A 24,147-nucleotide genomic window follows, 5' to 3' on the forward strand; every position below is an offset into this window, starting at 1 on the left:
AACCCCCCCCACCACAAAAAACAACCCCCCCCCCCCCCCCCCCCAAAAAAAAGAAAGCCCCCGAAATACGAGTCCATCTTTTCCAAGGTCAACTCTGAATAGGTAACTATTTTCTTTTTACTCTGGTACTTAATGCCGCCACTGATCACTACTCAATTGTTTTCAGGCTAAATGTACACCATATTTCAAGCACAAAGCTGAAAAAACTTCGCGCTCTGCCAAGTATCGAACCCGTGATCTCCGAAGTGCAAGCTTAGTGTTATACCCACCCAGCCAGAACGGAGGTTTTTATCCGATTACAGCAAAACCTGTTACTTTACTACATATTTTCGATACATCGGCCTAAGTGAACATCGCCTATACGGAAAAAAAAAACTTCCCTTCTACTACATAATAACGATAATTTCAGTGTATTGTCGCATCGTGTAATTGTAAGTAACAAACATGGTATCTTAAGGCTAAGTAAATAATTGAGAAATCACATTGATTGATAATTTCATTTTTCGACCCTCATTCTCAAAGCACTGGTTACTCACTGTTTGTGCAGTTTCCGGAGCGTGATGGCGGCGTGGATTTTCTCGACACAGTCCGCGAGCACGTACGTGGTTGCCATGACTACGCCATGATGCGTACTGTACGCTAGACGTCCCCAGAGTCCAGACTCCCTCAGGAACCCTACGTACCACTCCATGACCTGACGCTTCTCCTCCAGCTGGAGGGATATGTCCAGGGAGATGGTCACGCTCATACCCACCCCGATGGGAGTGCCTGGAGGATGAGATAGGTTTTATCAGTGTTTTTTTTTTTGGAGGGGGGAAGGGAGGTTGATAGAGGGAACTGTCTGTAACTACTGAAGTATTTTGGTGTCGAAATCGAAGAGAGAACAAGAACACGATGGAAGAAAGCCGGAACGGCTGGTACCTACCAAATAAGCAGCAGTAAACAACAACTTTTTGTTATTATCAAAAGGTTTGAATAAGGGAACTGTAACTTTACTGTAGAAAAGGAGCATAGGATAGGAGAAACCCAGAACGAACGTTGTCTGTTTGGGAACTTCGCCCCGGGCGTGAATCGAACCTGTAACCTAGCGCTTACAAAGCAGGTGTACTACCTTCCAAGCTACTAACTAGGCCTGGCATTTCATTTATTTAGGGATTTTAAAGTAAATTGACTCTAAAACCATCTGAACGATCGAGAAATATGTATAGAGGGAATAAAACCGCCTTAGAAAAAGGGAAGAAACAGGGACTTACTTACCATTGAGGTTTTTCATTTCTGCCCAGCGAGGATCTTTGGCCGGTATATCATCAATGAGGCTTCGCGCCACCTGAATTACGGCCAAATCTAGAGGAGCATCCGTCAGGTAGGGTACACTCAGATCAGATGGGAATGACTCTTTCAATATCTGCTCGCTGGTAACCTGAGAGCAAATAAATACATCAGTATAGGATTGCACAATATTTTCTCGAGTTTTTCAGGTTATTTTACACTCCTATCATGTGAAAAGCTGACCAGTCAGAGATACCTCTACCTTTATGCTGGGTGAATAACAAATTCCTTATTTATACTGATCGTCCTGATAAAATAGAACCAAATAGTCTCTTTATTAAAGCAATGGATAAATACGAACCCACGTCCTCCTTACTTAATACCAAGTAACGTCGATCAGGGACTACCCTAGGTTTTTTTATGGTTCTCCTGAAGGAGTTCTTCCACCCAACCACTCTTTTTTGTTTCACTGATAGCCTTAGATATTTCATCTGAGATCTTGAATGTTTCTACACTTTATGAGTCCCTTATGTCCCTTATATGCAAGAAGAGAACTCCATAATCTATCACTCTAACCACAGAACTGGTACGATACTTACAAAGTTATTGCTGACAAACTGTAGGAACGCGGCTTTCATCTTGCTATTGTTATCACTCTCCTTGCCTAGTTTCTCCATGTCCGCCTCAGACAGGGAGAGAATATCGTTAGACATCACATCTAAACTGGTCATGTTGGTACTACTGTTAACAAAAACAATAAAGAGGTTGGTCAAATTTATTTTTATTATAATAAATTCTTTATTGGGCTTTAACCCTTTGAACGCAGATGTAAACTTTTGTTTACACAAACTTTGCCGGCCAATAACTCCTAAGGTGATGAATTTAAAAAATTCTGACTCCAAATATGATCATAACTCGTATCTTAATTCGGTAACCAAAGGGTTAAATGAATAAGTATTATAAAAACGGACGGAGGCGTGATTATTGCCTTTGGCAATCTCTGCCATCAAGTACCTACACGTCGATCTAGTAAGACAAAATAACAAAACATATGCAAAAGCTTTTTTTTTTTGGCGTTTTTTTTCTGTTCTGAACCCCATTTTCCTTTCTTTTAAAGAAAAATAATAAATAATATTAATAATAAACTAGGTGATTTGGTAGCAGCTCTTTACAAAATCTTCGAACTTTTCAAGTTGGTTCCTAGTTAATGTCTTCCTACCTCAAGTATTTCTAAGGTTGTAACCGGCCATACGACAGAAATTGCTTGTTTTCAAAACATTTGGGGGAAAATACCAAGTTTAATTATAGTTGGTATTCAAGATATGCTCATTTAACATATTTGGGAAAAAAAAGCAAGTTTAATAGTCAGGTTAGTTGTCAAGATATGCTAAATAAAACTCACCAATTGAAAACATCATCTGGATTGACATACTAGGTGATTTGGTAGCAGCTCTTTACAAAATCTTCGAACTTTTCAAGTTGGTTCCTAGTTAATGTCTTCCTACCTCAAGTATTTCTAAGGTTGTAACCGGCCATACGACAGAAATTGCTTGTTTTCAAAACATTTGGGGGGAAAATACCAAGTTTAATTATAGTTGGTATTCAAGATATGCTCATTTAACATATTTGGGAAAAAAAAGCAAGTTTAATAGTCAGGTTAGTTGTCAAGATATGCTAAATAAAACTCACCAATTGAAAACATCATCTGGATTGACATCCGCGGGGAGTAAAGACACAAATCCATGATGGCGGGAAAAGAACACTGGCAACGTTGCATTCAAGATGGCGCCCTCTAGGATGTGAAACTCTGGACTAGGCCCGAGATCAATGAGATCTGCCTGCTCCTCGGTATCTCCTAAGAGAAACAAATATGGACACATTAAGAGTGACCTCCACTATTCTCATATTCTACCTGCACACTAGTGCTGCCTGGCGGAATTACTTCAAAATAGACTATATTTAAGTACGATAAGGAGCAGAATCAAAGTGACGCACATTTCAAAGAAAATACAAAAGAAGGCTACAGAGGTACGGACATGTTCAGAGACGAGAGGAGAACTATGTAGAAAGGAATCTGCGTGAGAAGGGGTTTTCCGCAAATGAGGTGCACGAAATGCCAAACCCACTTGAGCTTCGCGCCACCTGAATTACGGCCAAATCTAGAGGAGCATCCGTCAGGTAGGGTACACTCAGATCAGATGGGAATGACTCTTTCAATATCTGCTCGCTGGTAACCTGAGAGCAAATAAATACATCAGTATAGGATTGCACAATATTTTCTCGAGTTTTTCAGGTTATTTTACACTCCTATCATGTGAAAAGCTGACCAGTCAGAGATACCTCTACCTTTATGCTGGGTGAATAACAAATTCCTTATTTATACTGATCGTCCTGATAAAATAGAACCAAATAGTCTCTTTATTAAAGCAATGGATAAATACGAACCCACGTCCTCCTTACTTAATACCAAGTAACGTCGATCAGGGACTACCCTAGGTTTTTTTATGGTTCTCCTGAAGGAGTTCTTCCACCCAACCACTCATTTTTGTTTCACTGATAGCCTTAGATTTTTCATCTGAGATCTTGAATGTTTCTACACTTTATGAGTCCCTTATGTCCCTTATATGCAAGAAGAGAACTCCATAATCTATCACTCTAACCACAGAACTGGTACGATACTTACAAAGTTATTGCTGACAAACTGTAGGAACGCGGCTTTCATCTTGCTATTGTTATCACTCTCCTTGCCTAGTTTCTCCATGTCCGCCTCAGACAGGGAGAGAATATCGTTAGACATCACATCTAAACTGGTCATGTTGGTACTACTGTTAACAAAAACAATAAAGAGGTTGGTCAAATTTATTTTTATTATAATAAATTCTTTATTGGGCTTTAACCCTTTGAACGCAGATGTAAACTTTTGTTTACACAAACTTTGCCGGCCAATAACTCCTAAGGTGATGAATTTAAAAAATTCTGACTCCAAATATGATCATAACTCGTATCTTAATTCGGTAACCAAAGGGTTAAATGAATAAGTATTATAAAAACGGACGGAGGCGTGATTATTGCCTTTGGCAATCTCTGCCATCAAGTACCTACACGTCGATCTAGTAAGACAAAATAACAAAACATATGCAAAAGCTTTTTTTTTTTGGCGTTTTTTTTCTGTTCTGAACCCCATTTTCCTTTCTTTTAAAGAAAAATAATAAATAATATTAATAATAAACTAGGTGATTTGGTAGCAGTTCTTTACAAAATCTTCGAACTTTTTAAGTTGGTTCCTACTTAATGTCTTCCTACCTCAAGTATTTCTAAGGTTGTAGCCGGCCATACGACAGAAATTGCTTGTTTTCAAAACATTTGGGGGAAAATACCAAGTTTAATTATAGTTGGTATTCAAGATATGCTCATTTAACATATTTGGGAAAAAAATAGCAAGTTTAATAGTCAGTTTAATTGTCAAGATATGCTAAATAAAACTCACCAATTGAAAACATCATCTGGATTGACATCCGCGGGGAGTAAAGACACAAAGCCATGATGGCGGGAAAAGAACACTGGCAACGTTGCATTCAAGATGGCGCCCTCTAGAATGTGAAACTCTGGACTAGGCCCAAGATCAATAAGATCTGCCTGCTCCTCGGTATCTCCTAAGAGAATCAAATATGGACACATTAAGAGTGACCTCCACTATTCTCATATTCTACCTGCACACCAGTGCTGCCTGGCGGAATTACTTCAAAATAGACTATATTTAAGTACGATAAGGAGCAGAATCAAAGTGACGCAAATTTCAAAGAAAATACAAAAGAAGGCTACAGTGGTACGGACATGTTCAGAGATGAGAGGAGAACTATGTAGAAAGGAATCTGCGTGAGAAGGGGTTTTCCGCAAATGAGGTGCACGAAATGCCAAACCCACTTAAGTGGGAAAAGGCAAAGAAGAAGAACTAAGTCCGTTTGTACTATGACGTCATGACTGTTTGAAATTGCGTTTTTACTGCCTTCAAATGTGGAAAAAAATCTAGCTTCAAAAGAGATTTGATCTCCAACCTCTCAGTCAAACCTCATAGAAATCACTCACCCAGTATGGGCACTATGTATCGCTGGTTATACAGGATGGGCGTGTTCTGATGAATGAGCTTAAGTGCGTTTGTACTATGACGTCATGAATGTTTGAAATTGCGTTTTTACTGCCTTCAAATGTGAAAATAAAATATCTTCAAAAGAGATTCAATCACCAACCTCTCAGTTAAACCTCACAGAAACCACTCACCCAGTATGGGCACTATGTACCGCTGGTTATACAGGATGGGCGTGTTCTGATGTATGAGCAGACGTACAGGTTTGACATCGCGCTGCTGTTGCGTGGAATGGTCGCCAGATGTGACACCCAGTATACTAGCCCAGTCCACATTGCTTTCAAAAGAGATTCAATCACCAACCTCTCAGTTAAACCTCATAGAAATCACTCACCCAGTATGGGCACTATGTATCGCTGGTTATACAGGATGGGCGTGTTCTGATGTATAAGCAGACGTACAGGTTTGACATCGCGCTGCTGTTGCGTGGAATGGTCGCCAGATGTGACACCCAGTATACTAGCCCAGTCCACATTGCTGATGAACTTGACAGATACCAGCTTGGCACTGTCTGGACTTTCTTCCGTGTTCAGGGTCACTAGAAGGGGAAAGAAATGTAGTTGGGCTCTGAATCAGGTTATTGTGGACTTTACCTATGAAAACTTTAAGCTGTGAACTTATGAAGATAGAGACCCTCTATAGACTCTATATCATTTTCATATTTTCATAGGTTTCGTTTTGTAGCTGAATACCTACGCGCCACTCAAAGTCGCGCATTCAACACTCCATTGCATTGTGAGACGGTCCTCAGGGAGGAAGAAAAGATCAAACAAGGTACACTCAGCTCTAAGCCTAGTCAGGACAAGTGAAGAGCTGGTTGGAACGCCAGTCCAAAGTGAAAAAATGTTTAATGGTATATGTTGACTGAAATTCCGATTTACTTTCCAGGGACAGGGGTAGTCAATGTGTAATACTAGGTAGTTTATAAAAATATAACATAACTACCATATACTGGCAAAAAAGACCAAAAACTTTTCCATAAACTGGCAAAAAAGACCAAAAACTTTTTTTTTTTACAAAAAAAAAGTACCTCATGTGGTTGTCTCAACACTAGGAAGGTTAAAAGGTTTAAACTATCAAATACTTACTGAAAGCAAAGTTAGCCAGGGGAGACAGTGAGGAATTCTTAGTAGCTACCAGTAAGATGGTGTCATTGCCATTCAGATGAGCATCCAGAATTACAACGTCCGCGTTCCTCGAGTCCTGAGAATGGAAAAAAAAATATAATTCTAATTAATAGGTACTTACTTTAATTACCACTGTTTGTGGCCACAGTTACCAGTTTTTACCAAAGATTCATCCATTCATATGTGGCGTCAGCATGATTGCCGGTGGCCAATACTGAGAAGATTTTCTCTTTCAAGTGTCCCATTTGATGTCACCTTCCTCCTTCTTGCATGTGTACCATTTATATTGCAACACACAGGCCAAAGTCTTGACATTTATATTGCAACACACTGTAATTATTTACTGTATATTCATTCACTCACCCAGGCCAAAGTCTTTGTAGATAAGTACTCAGATCTGTATCATACATCATACACCAGGCGCTCAGGTTCCTCAGGTAGACCTGATGACAAGCGGACCTGATCAAGTGTACCTGTCAGGTCTACCTGTGGGTGGCTGGCCTAAGGCATTCATTCACTCACCCAGGCCAAAGTCTTAACATAGCTATCCTGTAGATAAGTACTGAGGTCTGTATCATACACCAGTCGCTCTGGTTCCTCAGGAGCTAGTATCCACTTCTGTAGGGAGTGACCTGCAATGACTATCACCTGCCAGGCCCGCTGTGCTAGACTACCGTGCCTCTTGCTGATCATCTTCATATTGCAACACACTGTAATTATTTACTTATATTCATTCACTCGCCCAGGCCAAAGTTTTAACATAGCTATCCTGTAGAAAAGTACTGAGGTCTGTATCATACACCAGACGCTCAGGTTCCTCAGGTAGACCTGACAAGCGGACCTGATCAGGTGTACCTGTCAGGTCTACCTGTGAGTGGCTGGCCTAAGACATTCATTCACTCACCCAGGCCAAAGTTTTAACATAGCTATCCTGTAGATAAGTACTGAGGTCTGTATCATACACCAGTCGCTCTGGTTCCTCAGGAGCTAGGATCCACTTCTGTAGGGAGTGACCTGCAATGACTATCACCTGCCAGGCCCGCTGTGCTAGACTACCGTGTCTCTTGCTGATCATCTTCACCAGTTTCTGAAAATTAGACAGAGGAGGGAAGGAACATGAAATTAGCAATCTGAAATAAGGTTTATGATTCCCTTGAAAAAGCTAACCCTCTCTCTCTTCTTCCTCCTCCCTCTCTCTCGCCAGCCTAGTTAGCTTGCTTGGTAGCGCGTATCATCTTCACCAGTTTCTGAAAATTAGACAGAGGAGGGAAGGAACATGAAATCAGCAATCTGAAATAAGGGTTATGATTCCCTTGAAAAAGCTAACCCTCTCTCTCTCTTCTTCCTCCTCCCTCTCTCTCGCCAGCCTAGTTAGCTTGCTTGGTAGCGCGTCTGCCTTGTAAGCGCTAGGCCGCAGATTCGATTTAGGCCTGGAGCGGATTTTATCCAGAACGGATAATGTTCTTTCACGGAATGGCTGGCTTTCTCCTCTCCTGTCCTCCTTCTCCCTTCCATTTCGGGACGATAAGACCTTAGCAGTTACAGTTCTCGCTGTCAAACCTCTCCAAAAAAGGGAAAAAAATCAAATCCCCGGCGGATTTTATCCTAAATATATACAGCCTCCAGAACGGATAATGTTCTTTCACGGAACGGCTGGCTTTCTCCTCTCCTGTCCTCCTCCTCCCTTCCATTTCGGGACGATAAGACCTTAGCAGTTACAGTTCTCGCTGTCAAACCTCTCCAAAAAAGGGAAAAAAATCAAATCCCCCAAGAAAAATACTTACAGTCTCCTGGGTCTGGGTTTGTGGGTTTCCAAACAGGATGGAGAACTTCTGTCCAAATCCTCCGAGCCAGCCTGAGCTCTGCTTGAACTTGCGGACTTGCAGCTGAGTACGGCCACATGTGAAATGAGGCGTGATGAGAACTAGGGACGCTGTGGTTGTCACCAGGACGAACCCCAGGGGTGGAATGTAGTGGAGACAGTCACACTCTTGACCCTGAATAAAACAAACATGGGAGTTTAAGCAGTCTCATTTGGATGAATGAAGTAAACTTTAATCTTCAACTTGTCGATTTTTCTAATGGATAGGTATTTTTTAGCCTTTTAAACTTAAAATTAGATGGCATGAACAACCTGGTATTCTAGAGTTGAAGCACCCCTTATTAAATTATTAAAGAATTAAGCAATTAAGCTTAAAAACTAGGTAGTTTATTAATTTATTATCGTTAAGAAACAAAAAATTCCGGTGAAAAATCTTTTCTGATTTTCTGCCATTAATTTTGGGTTATGTTTACATTTTTAAATGTACAGTGTTGCCGCTTGTTTCTAAAAATACGCTTCAGGCTTCTGTTTAAAATACGCTTTATCTTTCGCCTCTAACCTCCTGGAAATGTAGTGCAAATAGTATCACAAACAAAAAATACCAGGCGTTCTATTTATAGGTAGGTAACTGGAAATATTAACCCTCTCAGGAATCATGAATCTAAATGATTACCCAATAAGTATGTAATGGGAATATTTTTACTTTTTAAGAGTTTTGATAGAAGGAACTGTAACTGCTAGGGTCTTATCGTCCCGAAATCGAAGAGAGAAAGAAGGAAGACAGGATGAGAGAAAGCCAGCCTTTCCGAGAACGAACCTTACCCCTTCAGGATAAAATCCGCCCAAGAGATTTCAAGCGTCCATCAATGTCGATGCTACAATTGCGTCCAAAATTGATCTGTATTGTAGGTAGGTGCATTATTTTGATGACATTATTAATTTTGCACTTTACATTTCTGGTACCTACCTACATTCAACGAGCTTTCGCCGCTTGCAAGTAATGAGGCTGAAGTATAGGTGTTCATTCCTCTCGGGAATCTGAGCATTAGAAAATTGACCACTGCCACTGCTCCATTCACAGTTTCTATTGGAGCAGGGTTCAATTTTCAACTCTCCAAAAAGGAATACCTACCTAATTAGCTAAACCTTATTTAGGTACCTATAGGTCACTAAGGCCCGCCACTCAGGATGAGTTTTATCCTTTTAATGCATGCGATAGAACTCGTCGTGATGGGGAATTTCTAAAGTAAAGTTATGAAATAGGTATAACTAGGTACACAACTTATTACCTTTATATGATACAATGGATACACGTTCCGGTTTTGATCTTATCCGACTCGAGTTTCGTCCATCTCCGTGGACTTTTTCATTTCTATCCTATATATATTCAACGGACTAATCGATCATCGCATGCGATCAAACTTATCGTGAGTGGTGGACATATAGGTACATGAGGTTGATTTCGGACCTGATGAGTATTAGAAACTCAGAAAGTCAGACAAAAGTCTGAAGTAGGTATCTCAATATCTCATATACCAGTATTCTCACATACCTACCTCGCCATCTTTATATGAAAACAATAAGTCTAATAGCGGGAATCTCTCTCTCTCTCCCTCTCTCTCTCTCTCTCTCTCTCTCTCTCTCTCTCTCTCTCTCTCTCTCTTTCTCTATGAGTTTTATCCTTTTATCGCATGCGATACATTTCACCTTGAGTGGGGAATTTCTATCCTATATATGTTCGACGAACTAATCGATCATCGCATGCTATCAAACTTATCGTGAGTGGTGGGTCTTTACATGAGGTTGATTTCGGACCTGATGAGTAGAAACTCAGAAAGTCAGACAAAAGTCTGAAGGATCTCAATATCTCATACCAGTAATTCTCACATACCTACCTCGCCATCTTTATATGAAAACAATAAGCCTAATAGCGGGAATCTCTCTTCTCTCTCTCTCTCTCTCTCTCCTTCTCCTCTCCCTATCTCTCTCACAGACACATAAATACCTACATCATATACACACAGGAAAATGTATTCTCATTTTCTTTCTCTTAGTTTTTTTCTAATTACTGAGGTATTGTTAAGAGAGAGAGAGAGATTCTCTCTCACAGACACATAAATACCTACATCATATACCTACACACACAGGAAAATGTATTCTCATTTTCTTTCTCTTAGTTTTTTTCTAATTACTGAGGTATTGTTAAGAGACTTAAGAGAGAGAGAGAGAGAGAGAGAGAGAGAGAGAGAGAGAAAATGTTAAGAGAGAGAGAGAGAGAGAGAGAGAGAAGGGAAGAAAGTAAAAACATAAAAGAAATATTCAGCCTTAGGGGTTTACTCCCTCTTTTTGTGCTCACTCCATTCCAACACAATTCTTACACATATTATTTTTCCTGTAGACAAACTGAAGAAGTAAATTTGACTAATTATTAGGTACATCATTATAGTCGGATATTTTCAGTAGATACCTATATTACTCCTTGTAGAAGCCCCTACATGTTGCTGCGGGGCCCCTACGCGAAGCAGCGGGGTGGGATATACATTATACACCATGGTGGCCAGAAATCGCCTTCCCGATTTTGGACGATCCCGGATATGTTCCTTTAGGATAATTATTTAGTGCGCGGCCACAACGGCAACCATAGACCATGATACCATGAACCCTCGCTGAGACCATCGACCATTGCAGAAAAAATTTGACCCGATTACATTACTTTCCTTCCTATAGGATAAGGAAAGAAAAAATACTCAGCTAAATTTCTTGATTTTCTGCGAGGTTCGATACTATGGTCAAGGGTAAGTGTACCATTTATTCGCCCACCTAAAAAACGTACCATTTATTGGCCCACCTGTGGGTCTACGCTACATAAGTCTGAATAACTTATAAAACCACTGGCATTCAGTACCTAGGTAATATTGCGGTCCAGTTAGTTGAGCAAAATCAATTGAATGTAGGTAGGTAGCTAGAGCTGTACATAGGTAAGTACAAACCATGTCCAAGCAAACTTTTAGAATCTGTATCCTCAATATACAACACAGAGACACACTTGTAAAGGAACGGCCTTTGAGTAGGAATCCAGACCAGGGAGCCAGCCTAGTTAGCTTAGTTGGTAGCGCGTCTGCCTTGTAAGCGCTAGGCCGCGGGTTTGATTCCTGCCCGGGGTGGATTTTATCCTGATGGGATAATGTTCGTTTTCGGAACGGCTGGCTTTCTCCTATCCTGTCTTCCTTCTCTCTTCGATTTCGGGACAATAAGACCATAGATGTTACAGTTCCCTCTATCAAACCTCTTAAAAAAAGACCAGGGAGAGTGGGATCCATTGGTAAGAACCTAGGTACTTACATACCCACCAAGGTACCGATTTACTCACCAGTTGAGGATTATAAGTGCTGTTAGATTTTCATCTGTCCAGGTATGCTGTTCGGTAAAAAAAAACTTATTAAATTATTAAAGAATTAAGCAATTAAGCTTAAGTAAAAACTAGTTTATTATCGTTAAAAAACAAAAAATTCCGGTGAAAAATCTTTTTCTGCCATTAATAATTTTGGGTTATGTTTAAAACTAGTTTATTATCGTTAAAAAACAAAAAATTCCGGTGAAAAATCTTTTTCTGCCATTAATAATTTTGGGTTATGTTTACATTTTTAAATGTACAGTGTTGCCGCTTGTTCCAAAAAAATACGCTTCAGGCTTCAGTTTAAAATACGCTTTATCTTTCGCCTCTAACCTCCTGGAAATGTAGTGCAAATAGTATCACACACAAAAAATACCAGGCGTACTATTTATAGGTAACTGGAAATATTAACCCTCTCAGGAATCATGAATCTAAATGAATACCCAATAAGTATCTAATGGGAATATTTTTACTTTTTAAGAGTTTTGATAGAAGGAACTGTAACTGCTAGGGTCTTATCGTCCCGAAATCGAAGAGAGAAAGTAATCCGGACTTCGGAATAGATGAAAGAATAATGAGACATTCCATAGTGAAATAACATAGGTAATTACGAAAGTTGTAAATAACGCAATTATGAAAGTTTTGAAACAAAAGGTTATCCTTAGTTGTTAGACACAGGTAATAAATGTACACGAAACTTAGGACTTACCATTCAGTGAAGTATGAAGGGGTGGATATGGGCTTCAAAGTTGTGATTTCGTTTCTCTTTGGCAAAATGGTTTTCGTTTCCGTTTTTGTCCGAAATTTCTGACATGGCACAAGCATTTGTTGCTATGGATTTAACAAATATTATTATTATTTCTAGCGACTAGTGTTATGTTCCCTTGGAAAGAAAAATCACCTTGGGTTTCTTGTTTTAAAACTTTCGAGGGGAATTCAATTAAAATAATCAAATCATAATAATAAATACGTATATGTAGAAAAAAACTTCGAAACTTCATGCTGAACAATGATCTGGGCTTTTCTTATAGCTTATAGCACCATTAGTATTTCCTGAGTATCCCTGAGACTCATGAGTTAGTATCTTGAATTCTTGAACCATCTGTACTATACGTTGCAGGTAGTCTATAGTTTCTTCTTTCCAGGCGCTCATTGAATTAATTAAAATCATGAACCACCTGTGAGTTGAATTGAATTGTGTATGTACGTATGTGTGTACTACAGGTTTAAATGGGAAATTTTGAAAAGGTGGTATACAAAATATCTCAAGAACAGTTTGTCCTAGAGCGATGAAATTTGGTATGCTATCCCGGTATGGTCCAAGGACGCGTGAAAAATAGTTAATAGATCTAGGTATAATACCTACCTACTTATTACTTATGTCTGGAACCAAATTCTAAAACAATAAATAAAATGGAAGAAAAAGAAAGAATCTACTAAGCAGGGGTCGCTCAGGAGGAGAAAATGAAAGGAGATCTTTTGTTTTTTTACCTTCATTGGCTTCATCATTTTCATGAAACAAATAAAGAAAGATGGGTAGGTACTATGTGACGCAAAATTGGACACGAATACCTATTTGTTCAAATGCTAAAAAAAGATTGCTAGGCCAATCTTTCTTCTTGTATCCTAATATTTTCCCGTAATATCTTGTGTATCTATTTAACAGGTCTGAGTACACTAAGAGATGGTCAGCATTCATTTCTGTTTGTTGGGGGCATGTAGCCTATCCTGTGGAGGTGCTGGGCAAGACAATCAATCATGTCCAGTAAAAAGTCTGAATTGGGCTACCGTTTCTTTTCGTGGGAGCAACTACATCGTGTCCAGCATAGGATTGAAAGGTCCCATTTAGTCTCGCAGTCCAAATCCAAACAAGGTCTTGAAGAAATATTTGGTCGTTGAACAAAGAACAATAAGTTAAGCTTTGATTGAACAGCGGTCGATAACCCAATTATTTTTTTGATACGAGAATTTCTGATAGAATCTCGATTTCTCAATCACATCATCTCATCAATACAAACGTTGATCGGGCCTGGGTCCAGCGTTTTCCCAAAGACCAGAGAAAAACTAATAAACTAAAATTTTCTCTTTGAAAGTTACAAAACTTGCGAATATTACTTCCAGGCATAAAGCTCTCTATAGTTCACAAAAACGACGACGAACCCAGAAGAAAACTTTAACAATGTTGGAGGTAAAAAAAGAGAAAAACTTGAAACTTTGGACAAGAACCTTTTGTATTACTCTTTTGCGAACTTGCGAGAGCTTTGAGAGAATTTTCAAAAAGCTCAGATTGGGGAAAAAATTATGAAAGTTTGATTAGCTCGTCAGAGAAAAACTTGAAACTTTGGACAAGAACCTTTTGTACTCTTTTGCGAACTTGCGAGAGCTTTGAGAGAATTTTCAAAAAGCTCAGATTGGGGAAAAAATTATGAAAGTTTGATTAGCTCGTCGAACGTTTTTCAATAGGAGTTCGTTTTTGTGATGATAAAAGTCAGTATACCTCTTCGATAGGTATATAAGTAACCATTAGGTATATGTAGGTACTGGATCTGTACTTTTCCATCAATACACCTTTAGTTATGTTTATGTACCCATATTTTCTTTTCTTCTCGATGTAGGTAGGTACCTACATATCTTTATGTTGAAAAAAGAAGTGTTGAACCTCACAAAAATGTCCTGGATTGGGCCTTCTCAGTTCTCAGCCTCTTCGATAGGTATAAGTAACCATTAGGTATAGGTACTGGATCTGTACTTTTCCATCAATAAGTACACCTTTAGTTATGTACCCATATTTTTTTTTTCTTCTCGAAGTAGGTATGTACCTACATATATCTTTATGTTGAAAAAGGAAGTGTTGAACCTCACAAAAATGTCCTGGATTGGGCCTTCTCAGTTCTCAGTAAATGTCCTATTTATCAGATCTCTGTGAAAAATAGCACCTTTAGTTATGTACCCATATTTTCTTTTCTTCTCGAAGTAGGTAGGTACCTACATATCTTTATGTTGAAAAAAGAAGTGTTGAACCTCACAAAAATGTCCTGGATTGGGCCTTCTCGGTTCTCAGTAAATGTCCTATTTATGAGATCTCTGTGAAAAATAGTTAATAGATCTAGGTATAATACCTACCTACTTATTACTTATGTCTGGAACCAAATTCTAAAACAATAAATACTTACCTATAGGTACTTACACACCTAGATACCTACCTCAGCTATAAGTTGAAATTTAAAGAGGCACTGTGATGATTGCGACGGAAAACCAGAGTAAATAAATGTAAAACCGGATGAGTTGACCTCTGTGTCAGACTGGAGATCATAGGAACTGGTCCTGGGGAGGATGCTGCTGTCCGGTTCAACAAAGAGAAATTAGTCTTACACACCTAGATACCTACCTCAGCTATAAGTTGAAATTTAAAGAGGCACTGTGATGATTGCGACGGAAAACCAGAGTAAATAAAAGACCCATGTTTTGCAATGAAGAAACTTTTTTATTCCATTTTAACGAGTTTAGATTTGTTTTCTTTCTCCGTCTCCTAAGGTTGGCAATAAAATAAAATGTCGTACCTCATACCTACAACTTACAGAGGAAGGGAGAAAGAGAGAGGAAGGACAAGGAGAGGAAGAGAGAGAAAGCGAGGGAGGTAATAAAAATGAGATACGCCTGCCATTATAGATATTGCTTTTTTCGGCTCTGATTTCAGTGGTGTAGAGAGAGAGAGAGAGAGAGGTGAACAAGAAGGTAACCTACCTAGGTTCATACAGGTAACCTACCTACCTAGGCAAAGAAAATTTGGGAAATTCGCGAACAGTAGAATCGCGAATCAGTACAATCTCTTGCTGTGAGTAAAATCAAGGAGAGCGGTAGCGCTCCGCCCCGCCAAGTCAAGAAACATTGACCGAGCTACAAGATCTTCAGCTACAAGAAACTTCAGTGCCACAAATACCCATCTAAAGCAGCATTTCAATGGCACATTGTATATGCAGAGAGAGAGATATATTAAAGACTTCCTCTGTGTCAAGACCTTTGCAGAAGACAAAGCAGCCATATTTCATTTCTTTTCCATGGTGAACAAGAAGGTAACCTACCTAGGTTCATACAGGTAACCTACCTACCTAGGCAAAGAAAATTCGGAAAATTCGCGAACAGCAGAATCGGGAATCAGTACAATCTCTTGCTGTGAGTAAAATCAAGGAGAGCGGTAGCGCTCCGCCCCGCCAAGTCAAGAAAGTTTGACCGAGCTACAAGATCTTCAGCTACAAGAAACTTCAGTGCCACATTGGAAACAAATACCCATCTAAAGCAGCATTTCAATGGCACATTGTATGCAGAGAGAGAGATATATTAAAGACTTCCTCTGTGTCAAGACCTTTGCAGAAGACAAAGCAGCCATATTTCATTTCTTTTCCATGAAACTTTCCTCCGAGGAAAAACTTTAAATGTGAAAGAATTAAAACTCCGGGCGAACTATTCGGAAAATATTATATCCTCCCTTCACTTTAAGCACGGGGGAAGAAGTTGTGCAACTTTGCGCAAAACTTTTTGGATCGTCATATAAATTCATCATAAAAATGATGCTCAAAAGGAATTCGGGAAGAAGTTTCTTTTCCATGAAACTTTCCTCCGAGGAAAAACTTTAAATAATGTGAAAGAATTAAAACTCCGGGTGAACTATTCGGAAAATATTATATCCTCCCTTCACTTTAAGCACGGGGGAAGAAAGTTGTGCAACTTTGCGCAAAACTTTTTGGATCGTCATATAAATTCATCATAAAAATGATGCTCAAAAGGAATTCGGGAAGAAGTTTCTAGAGCAAAGGCATTACAAAGGGCAGAGGAAATGTTAAGAACAAAAGAGGATACACTTTGGAGAAGAAACTTTGGTAACTCTGTGTGGATGTGTGGGTGAAATTTTACTCTGAAACCCGAAGGAAACAGATCTGAAACCTAGCCAGAGCTGTGGCACGCTGGACTTTTGAGTGAAACAGGAAACAGCTCTTGGTAGAAAAATGGATATTCACAGGAGAGTCTTGAAAAACACGAGGTTCTCGAAACCTCTTATCTGGATAAAGAATTGTAGAAATAATGCCTAAAACGAATAAAACTGTACCTATTTTGCCAGTACCTATTTTTTTTTTTTTTCTTCAAGGAAACCAATACGACTTGCGAGGGATCCAAGGCGCTAAAATTGTTTCTAAGGCGTCGATTCAGCAGACTAGAAGAGAACTGATTATTTCAATGCTTGCCTTTTTTTAAGGAAAAAATTCTTGAATACTGATGAAAATTGTTTAATTCTAAGGAATTTAAGAAATAGTTGGGTCGGATCTCTTTATCATAATATATGGAAGGAATGGATTGTATGAATTGGTGGAGATGCCAAAAATCTGACCTATTGGAAACATCACCAGTTGGGCCACTTGATCACAAAACTCGAAGGAATGGATTGTGTGTCTCTATGAATTGGTGGATATGTCAACGCTACAATATTGGTGGAGATGCCAAAACTTCAATGAACCAAATAAGAATGCATTTCCTCATGTTATTTTCAAGGCGAAAAAGACGACCCAGAAGGAGGTCACCCTACGACACTACTCCAGTTCGAAACCCCCTCTGACGCAAAATTTTTCCACCCTACTCTGAGATGATTTCTTTATATTTTTTTCGCTCCCCAACCCTCAGCGATATTCTTATTTCGTAATGGCTGGCCAAAAGTTTCGTGTCGCATCCTTGTCACATTTGACATCTACATACCAAATTTCAACTCTCTAGCTCTAACCGTTCTCGAGATATTTTGTTTACAGACAGACACACACACGGACCAATGGCTGAAACTTTGGATTTAGGACCTAGGGACCTCAAAACGTGTTTTGGCACTAAAAACTGACCATCGAAAATTTGACCCGATTACATTACTTTCCTTCCTATAGGATAAGGAAAGTAAAAATGCAAAGTATGTATGTTGCAGATATTTATCTACCTATATGTTGGGCTTTTTTCATTAGGCAGTTAAATCACAGATAATTATATATATCCAGGAGCGAAATCTCAGTGTTTATTATCACATGTGTCTCATGTGGGGAAGACTGCAACGGAAAAGAAACATACAAAAAAGATCCCAAACTGAATTAAATGTTAATTAAAACATTTTAATGAAGAAAAAACACCAGGAGAAATTTCTTTTTTTAGTATGTATGTACAAAGGTAATACCTACATTGCTATAATATGTCTGTCTATTTAATTGATATATCAATGCATAAGTCCTACCTAATTATTTATTATTATTATCAACAATAGGTATAATAATTATTATATTTATCCCCTAATTTCCCTATATGGATAATAATTATATGTAATACCTATACGAGTATAAACTCACGCTATACAATGTACATCTCCACATGAACTTGTAAATTACATTTTATTGAATTAATATATAAATTGTATACGAGACACATAGTCATATGAATAACAGATTTAATTTCCTGTAACAAAATAGCCCACAAGGAGGAAAGGGTAATATTATTATTTTCCCGAGTTATAGAGATCTGTTGCATTTTACCTGGACAAAATATTATGATATTATGACAAAAATAAATGGTTGATTGATTCGTCAAATAAATATAATTTATTTTTATTGAGAAATCATGTAAAATAGAATATACCCTAAATTACGATAAATTAGGATGAAAAGACGACAAAAAGATAAAAAAGAAAATGTCTGGGGCTGTCACTAGGTAAGGTTAATATTTGGAGTACCTATCTAATAACAGAAATTATCACCGCGACTGGTGTTAGGTTTCATTAATGACTAATCGAAAAAAAAAACATTATACATATACATAAATCTAGATATAAATGAGTTTAATATAAAGGATACCTATAGGGAAGCAAAGTTCTAAAATGTGTATAGGTATGGCCTACATTGGTATATACCTCCTCGATTAGATAGCTTAGGTACAAGGTAGGTAATAGACACAAGTATGATACCTACGTGTAGGTATATTAAATTCTCATCTTCCTCAACATCTTGTGAATGTTTCCTCATGCGGCCTAGGCATTTCGTTCATTAATCACTTTTTCTCAAGTAATTTGCAGTCGATCAAGTGAAAAGATTTCCGAGATTGTTTCATTGGTAAGTATTGGACTTACAATAGGTGATTTACACAGTTTTCAGGACATGGTCCTCCACATAAAGTTTCTCTGTCCTCTGGATAGGCAACTCGATATGAAGGAGATCTCCACTCCACCCCTTCATCATTCCACCATCTTCCTCAACATCTTGTGAAAGTTTCCTCATGCGGCCTAGGCATTTCGTTCATTAATCACTTTTTCTCAAGTAATTTGCAGTCGATCAAGTGAAAAGATTTCCGAGATTAATTGAAAATTCCTTCTTAATTAATGACCACACATAAGATGTAGGATAAGGGTATGAAAAGCCTGGGAGATAATTAGGAAGGGCTAAGGAGGGAGGAGGGAGATTTGGAGAGGGAAGATTGGGGAAGGAGAAGGGAATGAACTTATTAGAAAAGAACATTTCTGAGTATGGCAGAAAATCTTCTCATAATACGAGTACCATTTAGAATCTTGATTTCTCCTCTTAGAAAAACTGCAAATAGGTATGGCCCACATTTGTTGGACTCTTACGTGGGACCAATTTTATTTATTTTCAGGTCCTTAGACCACTTGAACACCACAAAAACAAAAGGTACCCGACCTAGAAAAAGTAAAAAAAAAAAAAAAACAAGGAAGAAAAATTTGTAATGAGCAGGTAAATAAGTTCCCATTGTTTCTGTGCTTTGTATAGCCAAGAGCTCCTCCTCTCGACTCTCTACAAATTACATTACATCATTAAGAACTCCACAGCGCAAAAACTTGTAGAAAGCTAGCGAAAGTTTTCTACTTTGGTTTTTATCAACAAGGTACAATGAGAACGAGAAAAAAATCCTCTCTTGTAAGTCTAAGACACTTGAGGCAGTTTTCTAATACAGAAAACTTTTCATTAGTGAAAAAAAAAGTTCATTAATTAGGAAACGAGGCAAAACAGACAGAAAGCTCATCAGAAAATCCCGGGGCCCCTCCGGGAACCCCTAGAAAACAAAACATCAAAATTTTTGATGTATCTAAGCACGAAAAAAAAAAATAATAAAATAAAATAAATAATTATACAAAAGTAGATGTATGTATATCTCTTCATAATGACAGCGCAACATAAAGACAAATTTTGTGGACTTTTTATGATACAAGCGCAAATTTTCGCTAACATCCATGTTCAACTTATTTTCCTTAAAACTTTGAAATGATGTCCTGCGGTCATAATTAAATGTCTTTTTTTAGAAAGCAAATTTGGGAATAAAAATAAAGAGGACGATGTGGCGCAATTTAAAATAAAGTAAAAAATAAATAAAAATAAAATACCTATTGATATAATTATTAAATATAAATATGAAACAACAAAATTAAAAAAAAGTAAAAAGATTCGCCAACCCCCTCTGCCGTTTCTCCATATCTACCTCTCCCTTTGTCCTTACTATTTCTCCTCCCTGCCCTTTCTTTCTATGTTTACCTCTCCCTTTGTCCTCACTCTCTCTCCTCCCTGCTCCTTTCTCTCTATGTTTACTTCTCCCTTTGCCCTCTCTCTCACTCCTCTTTCCCCATTCTCTCTATCTTTACCTCTCCCCTTCCTCTCATTCACTCTCCTCCCTGTACTTTCTCTCTAGATCTATATACCTCTCCCTTTGTCCTCACTCTATCTTCTCCCTGCTCCCTTTCTCTCTATACTATATCTACCTCTCCCTTTGTCCTCACTCTCTCCCCTCCCTTCTCCCTTTCTCTACTTCCCTTCCCCTCCGATCCGATGTATTTTTCAAAGTTCATCTAATATTTCGGGGGAAGGGAAATTCGTCTTAAATATGAAAGCTGGTTCTTTGTCCTCACTCTCTCTCCTCCCTGCTCCTTTCTCTCTATGTTTACCTCTCCCTTTGCCCTCTCTCCTGTCCGGTTCAACAAAGAGAAATTAGTTTTATCTCCGTTCTAAAAAATAAATAATAATAATAATAATATCTAATAATAAAAAGCAATAGAGAGTATTTTTTCACCTTGGGATTTTGTGAGTCTGACAGTGGATTTCACCAATATATGTATTTTCAGTCCCTAGAAATCCTGTTAATCTAACAGTCTGTCAAGTACCATTTGATTTGTTTACGGCTCACAAAGCTGTTAAGCTAATAAGTTGTTAGAGGCTAAAAAGAAGGTTGGTGGAATCCACCCTGAGTTGTATATTAGAAGTGGAGACGCTAAAACACTGAGAGTACCTATTTTGGAGCTTAGAGAACTTCTTTATGCTAGGTACTACGAGTGCGTTCTACGTATACTAAAATTAGTGGAGGTGCCAGGACTTCCATGGGAAGTTATTACGTTTGAAAATCAAAGGAACAAAAGAGACAGATCTGTTGAAATTAGTGGAGTTGACAAAACTGCCAATGATAAGTAGGGAAAGGTACTCGTAAATGGCAAAATTGGTTTATCCCAGAGTGTTACAGGATTACAGATCTGATGGAGAAATCATAATCCTCTCAACGTTTTCTGGCGGACCCAAAGATTTTGAAGTTACAAGATAACATTCCATTCCAAGTTATTCACTTCCAACTTCATTCAATTCAGCTCTGGCGAGGATCGAACCTCCTCCCTTTCTGAAAAAATTATCGCAGGGGGATGAGAACTTTGAGACGAAAGCGAAATATTGGAGGGGGAAAAACTACATCGAATAGAAATGTCTGAAACTTTTGTACATAGGGGGCGATGTTTTGTAAGACAGGAAATAAGGGCTTCAAAATTATATAAGATTTTCAAAATTTATTTTTTTTAATGCCAAATAAGAAATTATGTCAGGGCCGAATTGATGGTTTTATAGTTTTATAAATTTACATAATATTAGGTATGTATCCATATGCTTACATATTGGGGTAGAAAAATATAGAAAGTCGTTTTTGGCTGATCCTAAAAACATAGCGGACCAAAGAGCTTTTTGCTCTCAGCTCTATGCGGATTGAAGTCGTCGCTTTCCTCTATCGGATTATTATTATTAATAGATAATGATAATTAGTTTATTTACCTATTTACTATTATTTTCATTATTATTAACTACAAACTTTGGTGACTGTATGCTCTGTGTGGGTGAAATTTTACTCTGAAACTTGAAGGAAACAGATCTGAAACTTAGCTGGAGCTGTGGCACGCTGGACTTTTGAGTGAAACAGGAAACAGCTCTTGGTATGGTAGAAAAATGGATATTCACAGGAGAGTCTTGAAAAACACGAAGTTCTCGAAACTAGAAAGCTCTTATCTGGATAAAGAATTGTAGAAATAATGCCTAAAACGAATGAAACTGTAGGTACCTATGTATTTTGCCAGTATTTTTTATCGAAAAACCTTAGGTAAAAGTCCTAGGTAGGTGGTTAGGTGCAATAGAAGTGTTCTTTTTCATCAATTATATCCAGATCCAGGTGCTTTCTTCCTTTTCTTTTGGCAAACTGCCCATCTCTCGTAGGTCAAATTCATGGATCAATCACCTCCTGAAAAAATAAATAAAATATTCATAAATGAGTAATTGTAGTATAGATGTTAAGATAAAGAATTTACAATCAATTTATAAAGAATACCTAGGTACCTAATCAATTAGGTAATTGCATAATATTATCTAGGTATTTTGTTAGTACCGATGTATGTACATAATACCTACATTGCTATAATATGTCTGTCTATTTAATTGATATATCAATGCATAAGTCCTACCTAATTATTTATTATTATTATCAACCTTAATTTTGAAGATGTAATACGCTTCAATAAACTATCTGAATTCTTGTGAATTCCCCTCTCCCCGTCCATCATTCAACCATATCAGGCAGGCATTATCTTTTTGAACTTTCTGATGAGAAATGAAATTATTATTGAGGAGGAGAAGGAGAAGGTTTTCTTACTGTGCTGATGCTGACGAAACAGAATGGCGAATCAAAATAATCATGTCAGACGAGATTTTGGATTTGGGTTTTTGTTGAGCTCTAAATTCCCATCATTCAACCATATCAGGCAGGCATTATCTTTTTGAACTTTGTGATGAGAAATGAAATTATTATTGAGGAGGAGAAGGAGAAGGTTTTCTTATTGTGCTGATGCTGACGAAACAGAATGGCGAATCAAAATAATCATGTCAGACGAGATTTTGGATTTGGGTTTTTGTTGAGCTCTAAATTTGAAGAAAAAAAAAAGTCCTAGGTGGGCCTTCGATGGGCCATTGATGTACAGAAACGGACCTAGAACCTACCTAAGTATGAGATATCGTACCTGACATCGAAGAGGGGAGGACAGGATTGGAAAAACCAGCCGTTCTGAGAACGAGTCCTAGGTGGGCCTTTGATGGGCCATTGATGTACAGAAACTGACCTAGAACCTACCTAAGTATGAGATATCGTACCTGACATCGAAGAGGGGAGGACAGGATTGGAAAAACCAGCCGTTCTGAGAACGAATCTTATTTGTTTTGTACAAAGCTTATGGTACCTGAGATCAATCAATGTGATTTCTCAATATTATTTGTTTTATTTGTTGAATCTTATTTGTTTAGGAAAAAAGAATCGAACCCGCGACTTAGTGCTAACTAGGCGGGCGTCTCTGACTAGAGGTTTGCAATAATACATATTTATGTTCATGTTCAAATAAACAAACAAACATGGCTAGCTATGTGTTAATAGTTAGCTCGTTCTTAGTTAAAAGTCAGCTATCTAGTGTACCTCCCTATGTCCCTATGTAGTTATTTTCAAGAAAAATAAATTAAAAATCATGTACCTTATGGACCCCTCAAACCACAATCCCTTTGAGTAAAGTCAGAGTAATATGAAAAAAAAAGTCATAGGTGGACCTTCGATGGGCCATTGATGTACAGAAACGGACCTAGAACCTACCTAAGTATGAGATATCGTATCTGACATCGAAGAGGGGAGGACAGGATTGGAAAAACCAGCCGTTCCGAGAACGATTCTTATTTGTTGAGGAAAAAAAGAATCGAACCCGCGACTTAGTGCTAACTAGGCGGGCGTCTCTGACTAGAGGTTTGCAATAATACATATTTATGTTCATGTTCAAACAAACAAACATGGGTAGCTATGTATTAATAGTTAGCTCGTTCTTAGTTAAAAGTCAGCTATCTAGTGTACCTCCCGATGTCCCTATCTAGTTATTTTCAAGAAAAATAAATTAAAAATCATGTACCTTATGGACCCCTCAAACCACAATCCCTTTGAGTAAAGTCAGAGTAATATTTTCGTCTCAACATTTAAAATTCAACTTTTGTTCGCCAAAAAAATAATAAAAAATATAAAGACCATTAAAGGGGGCGGA

General features: G+C 38.1%; 1 protein-coding gene across 1 annotated transcript in view; it reads right to left on the bottom strand.

Moving 5' to 3' along the window:
- Positions 1–10,914, bottom strand: part of LOC103517704 (nuclear pore complex protein Nup133-like) — a 17,075-nt gene extending 6,161 nt beyond the window's left edge. Inside the window, exons 1-9 of the mRNA XM_026829703.1 lie at positions 10,839–10,914; positions 8,325–8,569; positions 7,445–7,627; positions 6,502–6,616; positions 5,748–5,951; positions 2,959–3,124; positions 1,869–2,010; positions 1,258–1,420; positions 537–768 (exon numbers count right to left, since the gene is read on the bottom strand). Of these exons, the coding sequence (XP_026685504.1) occupies positions 537–768; positions 1,258–1,420; positions 1,869–2,010; positions 2,959–3,124; positions 5,748–5,951; positions 6,502–6,616; positions 7,445–7,627; positions 8,325–8,569; positions 10,839–10,914 (1,526 nt within the window). The remainder of the gene's footprint in view (positions 1–536; positions 769–1,257; positions 1,421–1,868; positions 2,011–2,958; positions 3,125–5,747; positions 5,952–6,501; positions 6,617–7,444; positions 7,628–8,324; positions 8,570–10,838) is intronic.
- Between the last annotated feature and the right edge of the window lie 13,233 nt (positions 10,915–24,147).

This window comes from Diaphorina citri, unplaced genomic scaffold (assembly GCF_000475195.1).
Source record: "Diaphorina citri unplaced genomic scaffold, Diaci psyllid genome assembly version 1.1 scaffold1933, whole genome shotgun sequence".
In the NCBI taxonomy this organism is placed as follows: Eukaryota; Metazoa; Arthropoda; class Insecta; order Hemiptera; family Psyllidae; genus Diaphorina; species Diaphorina citri.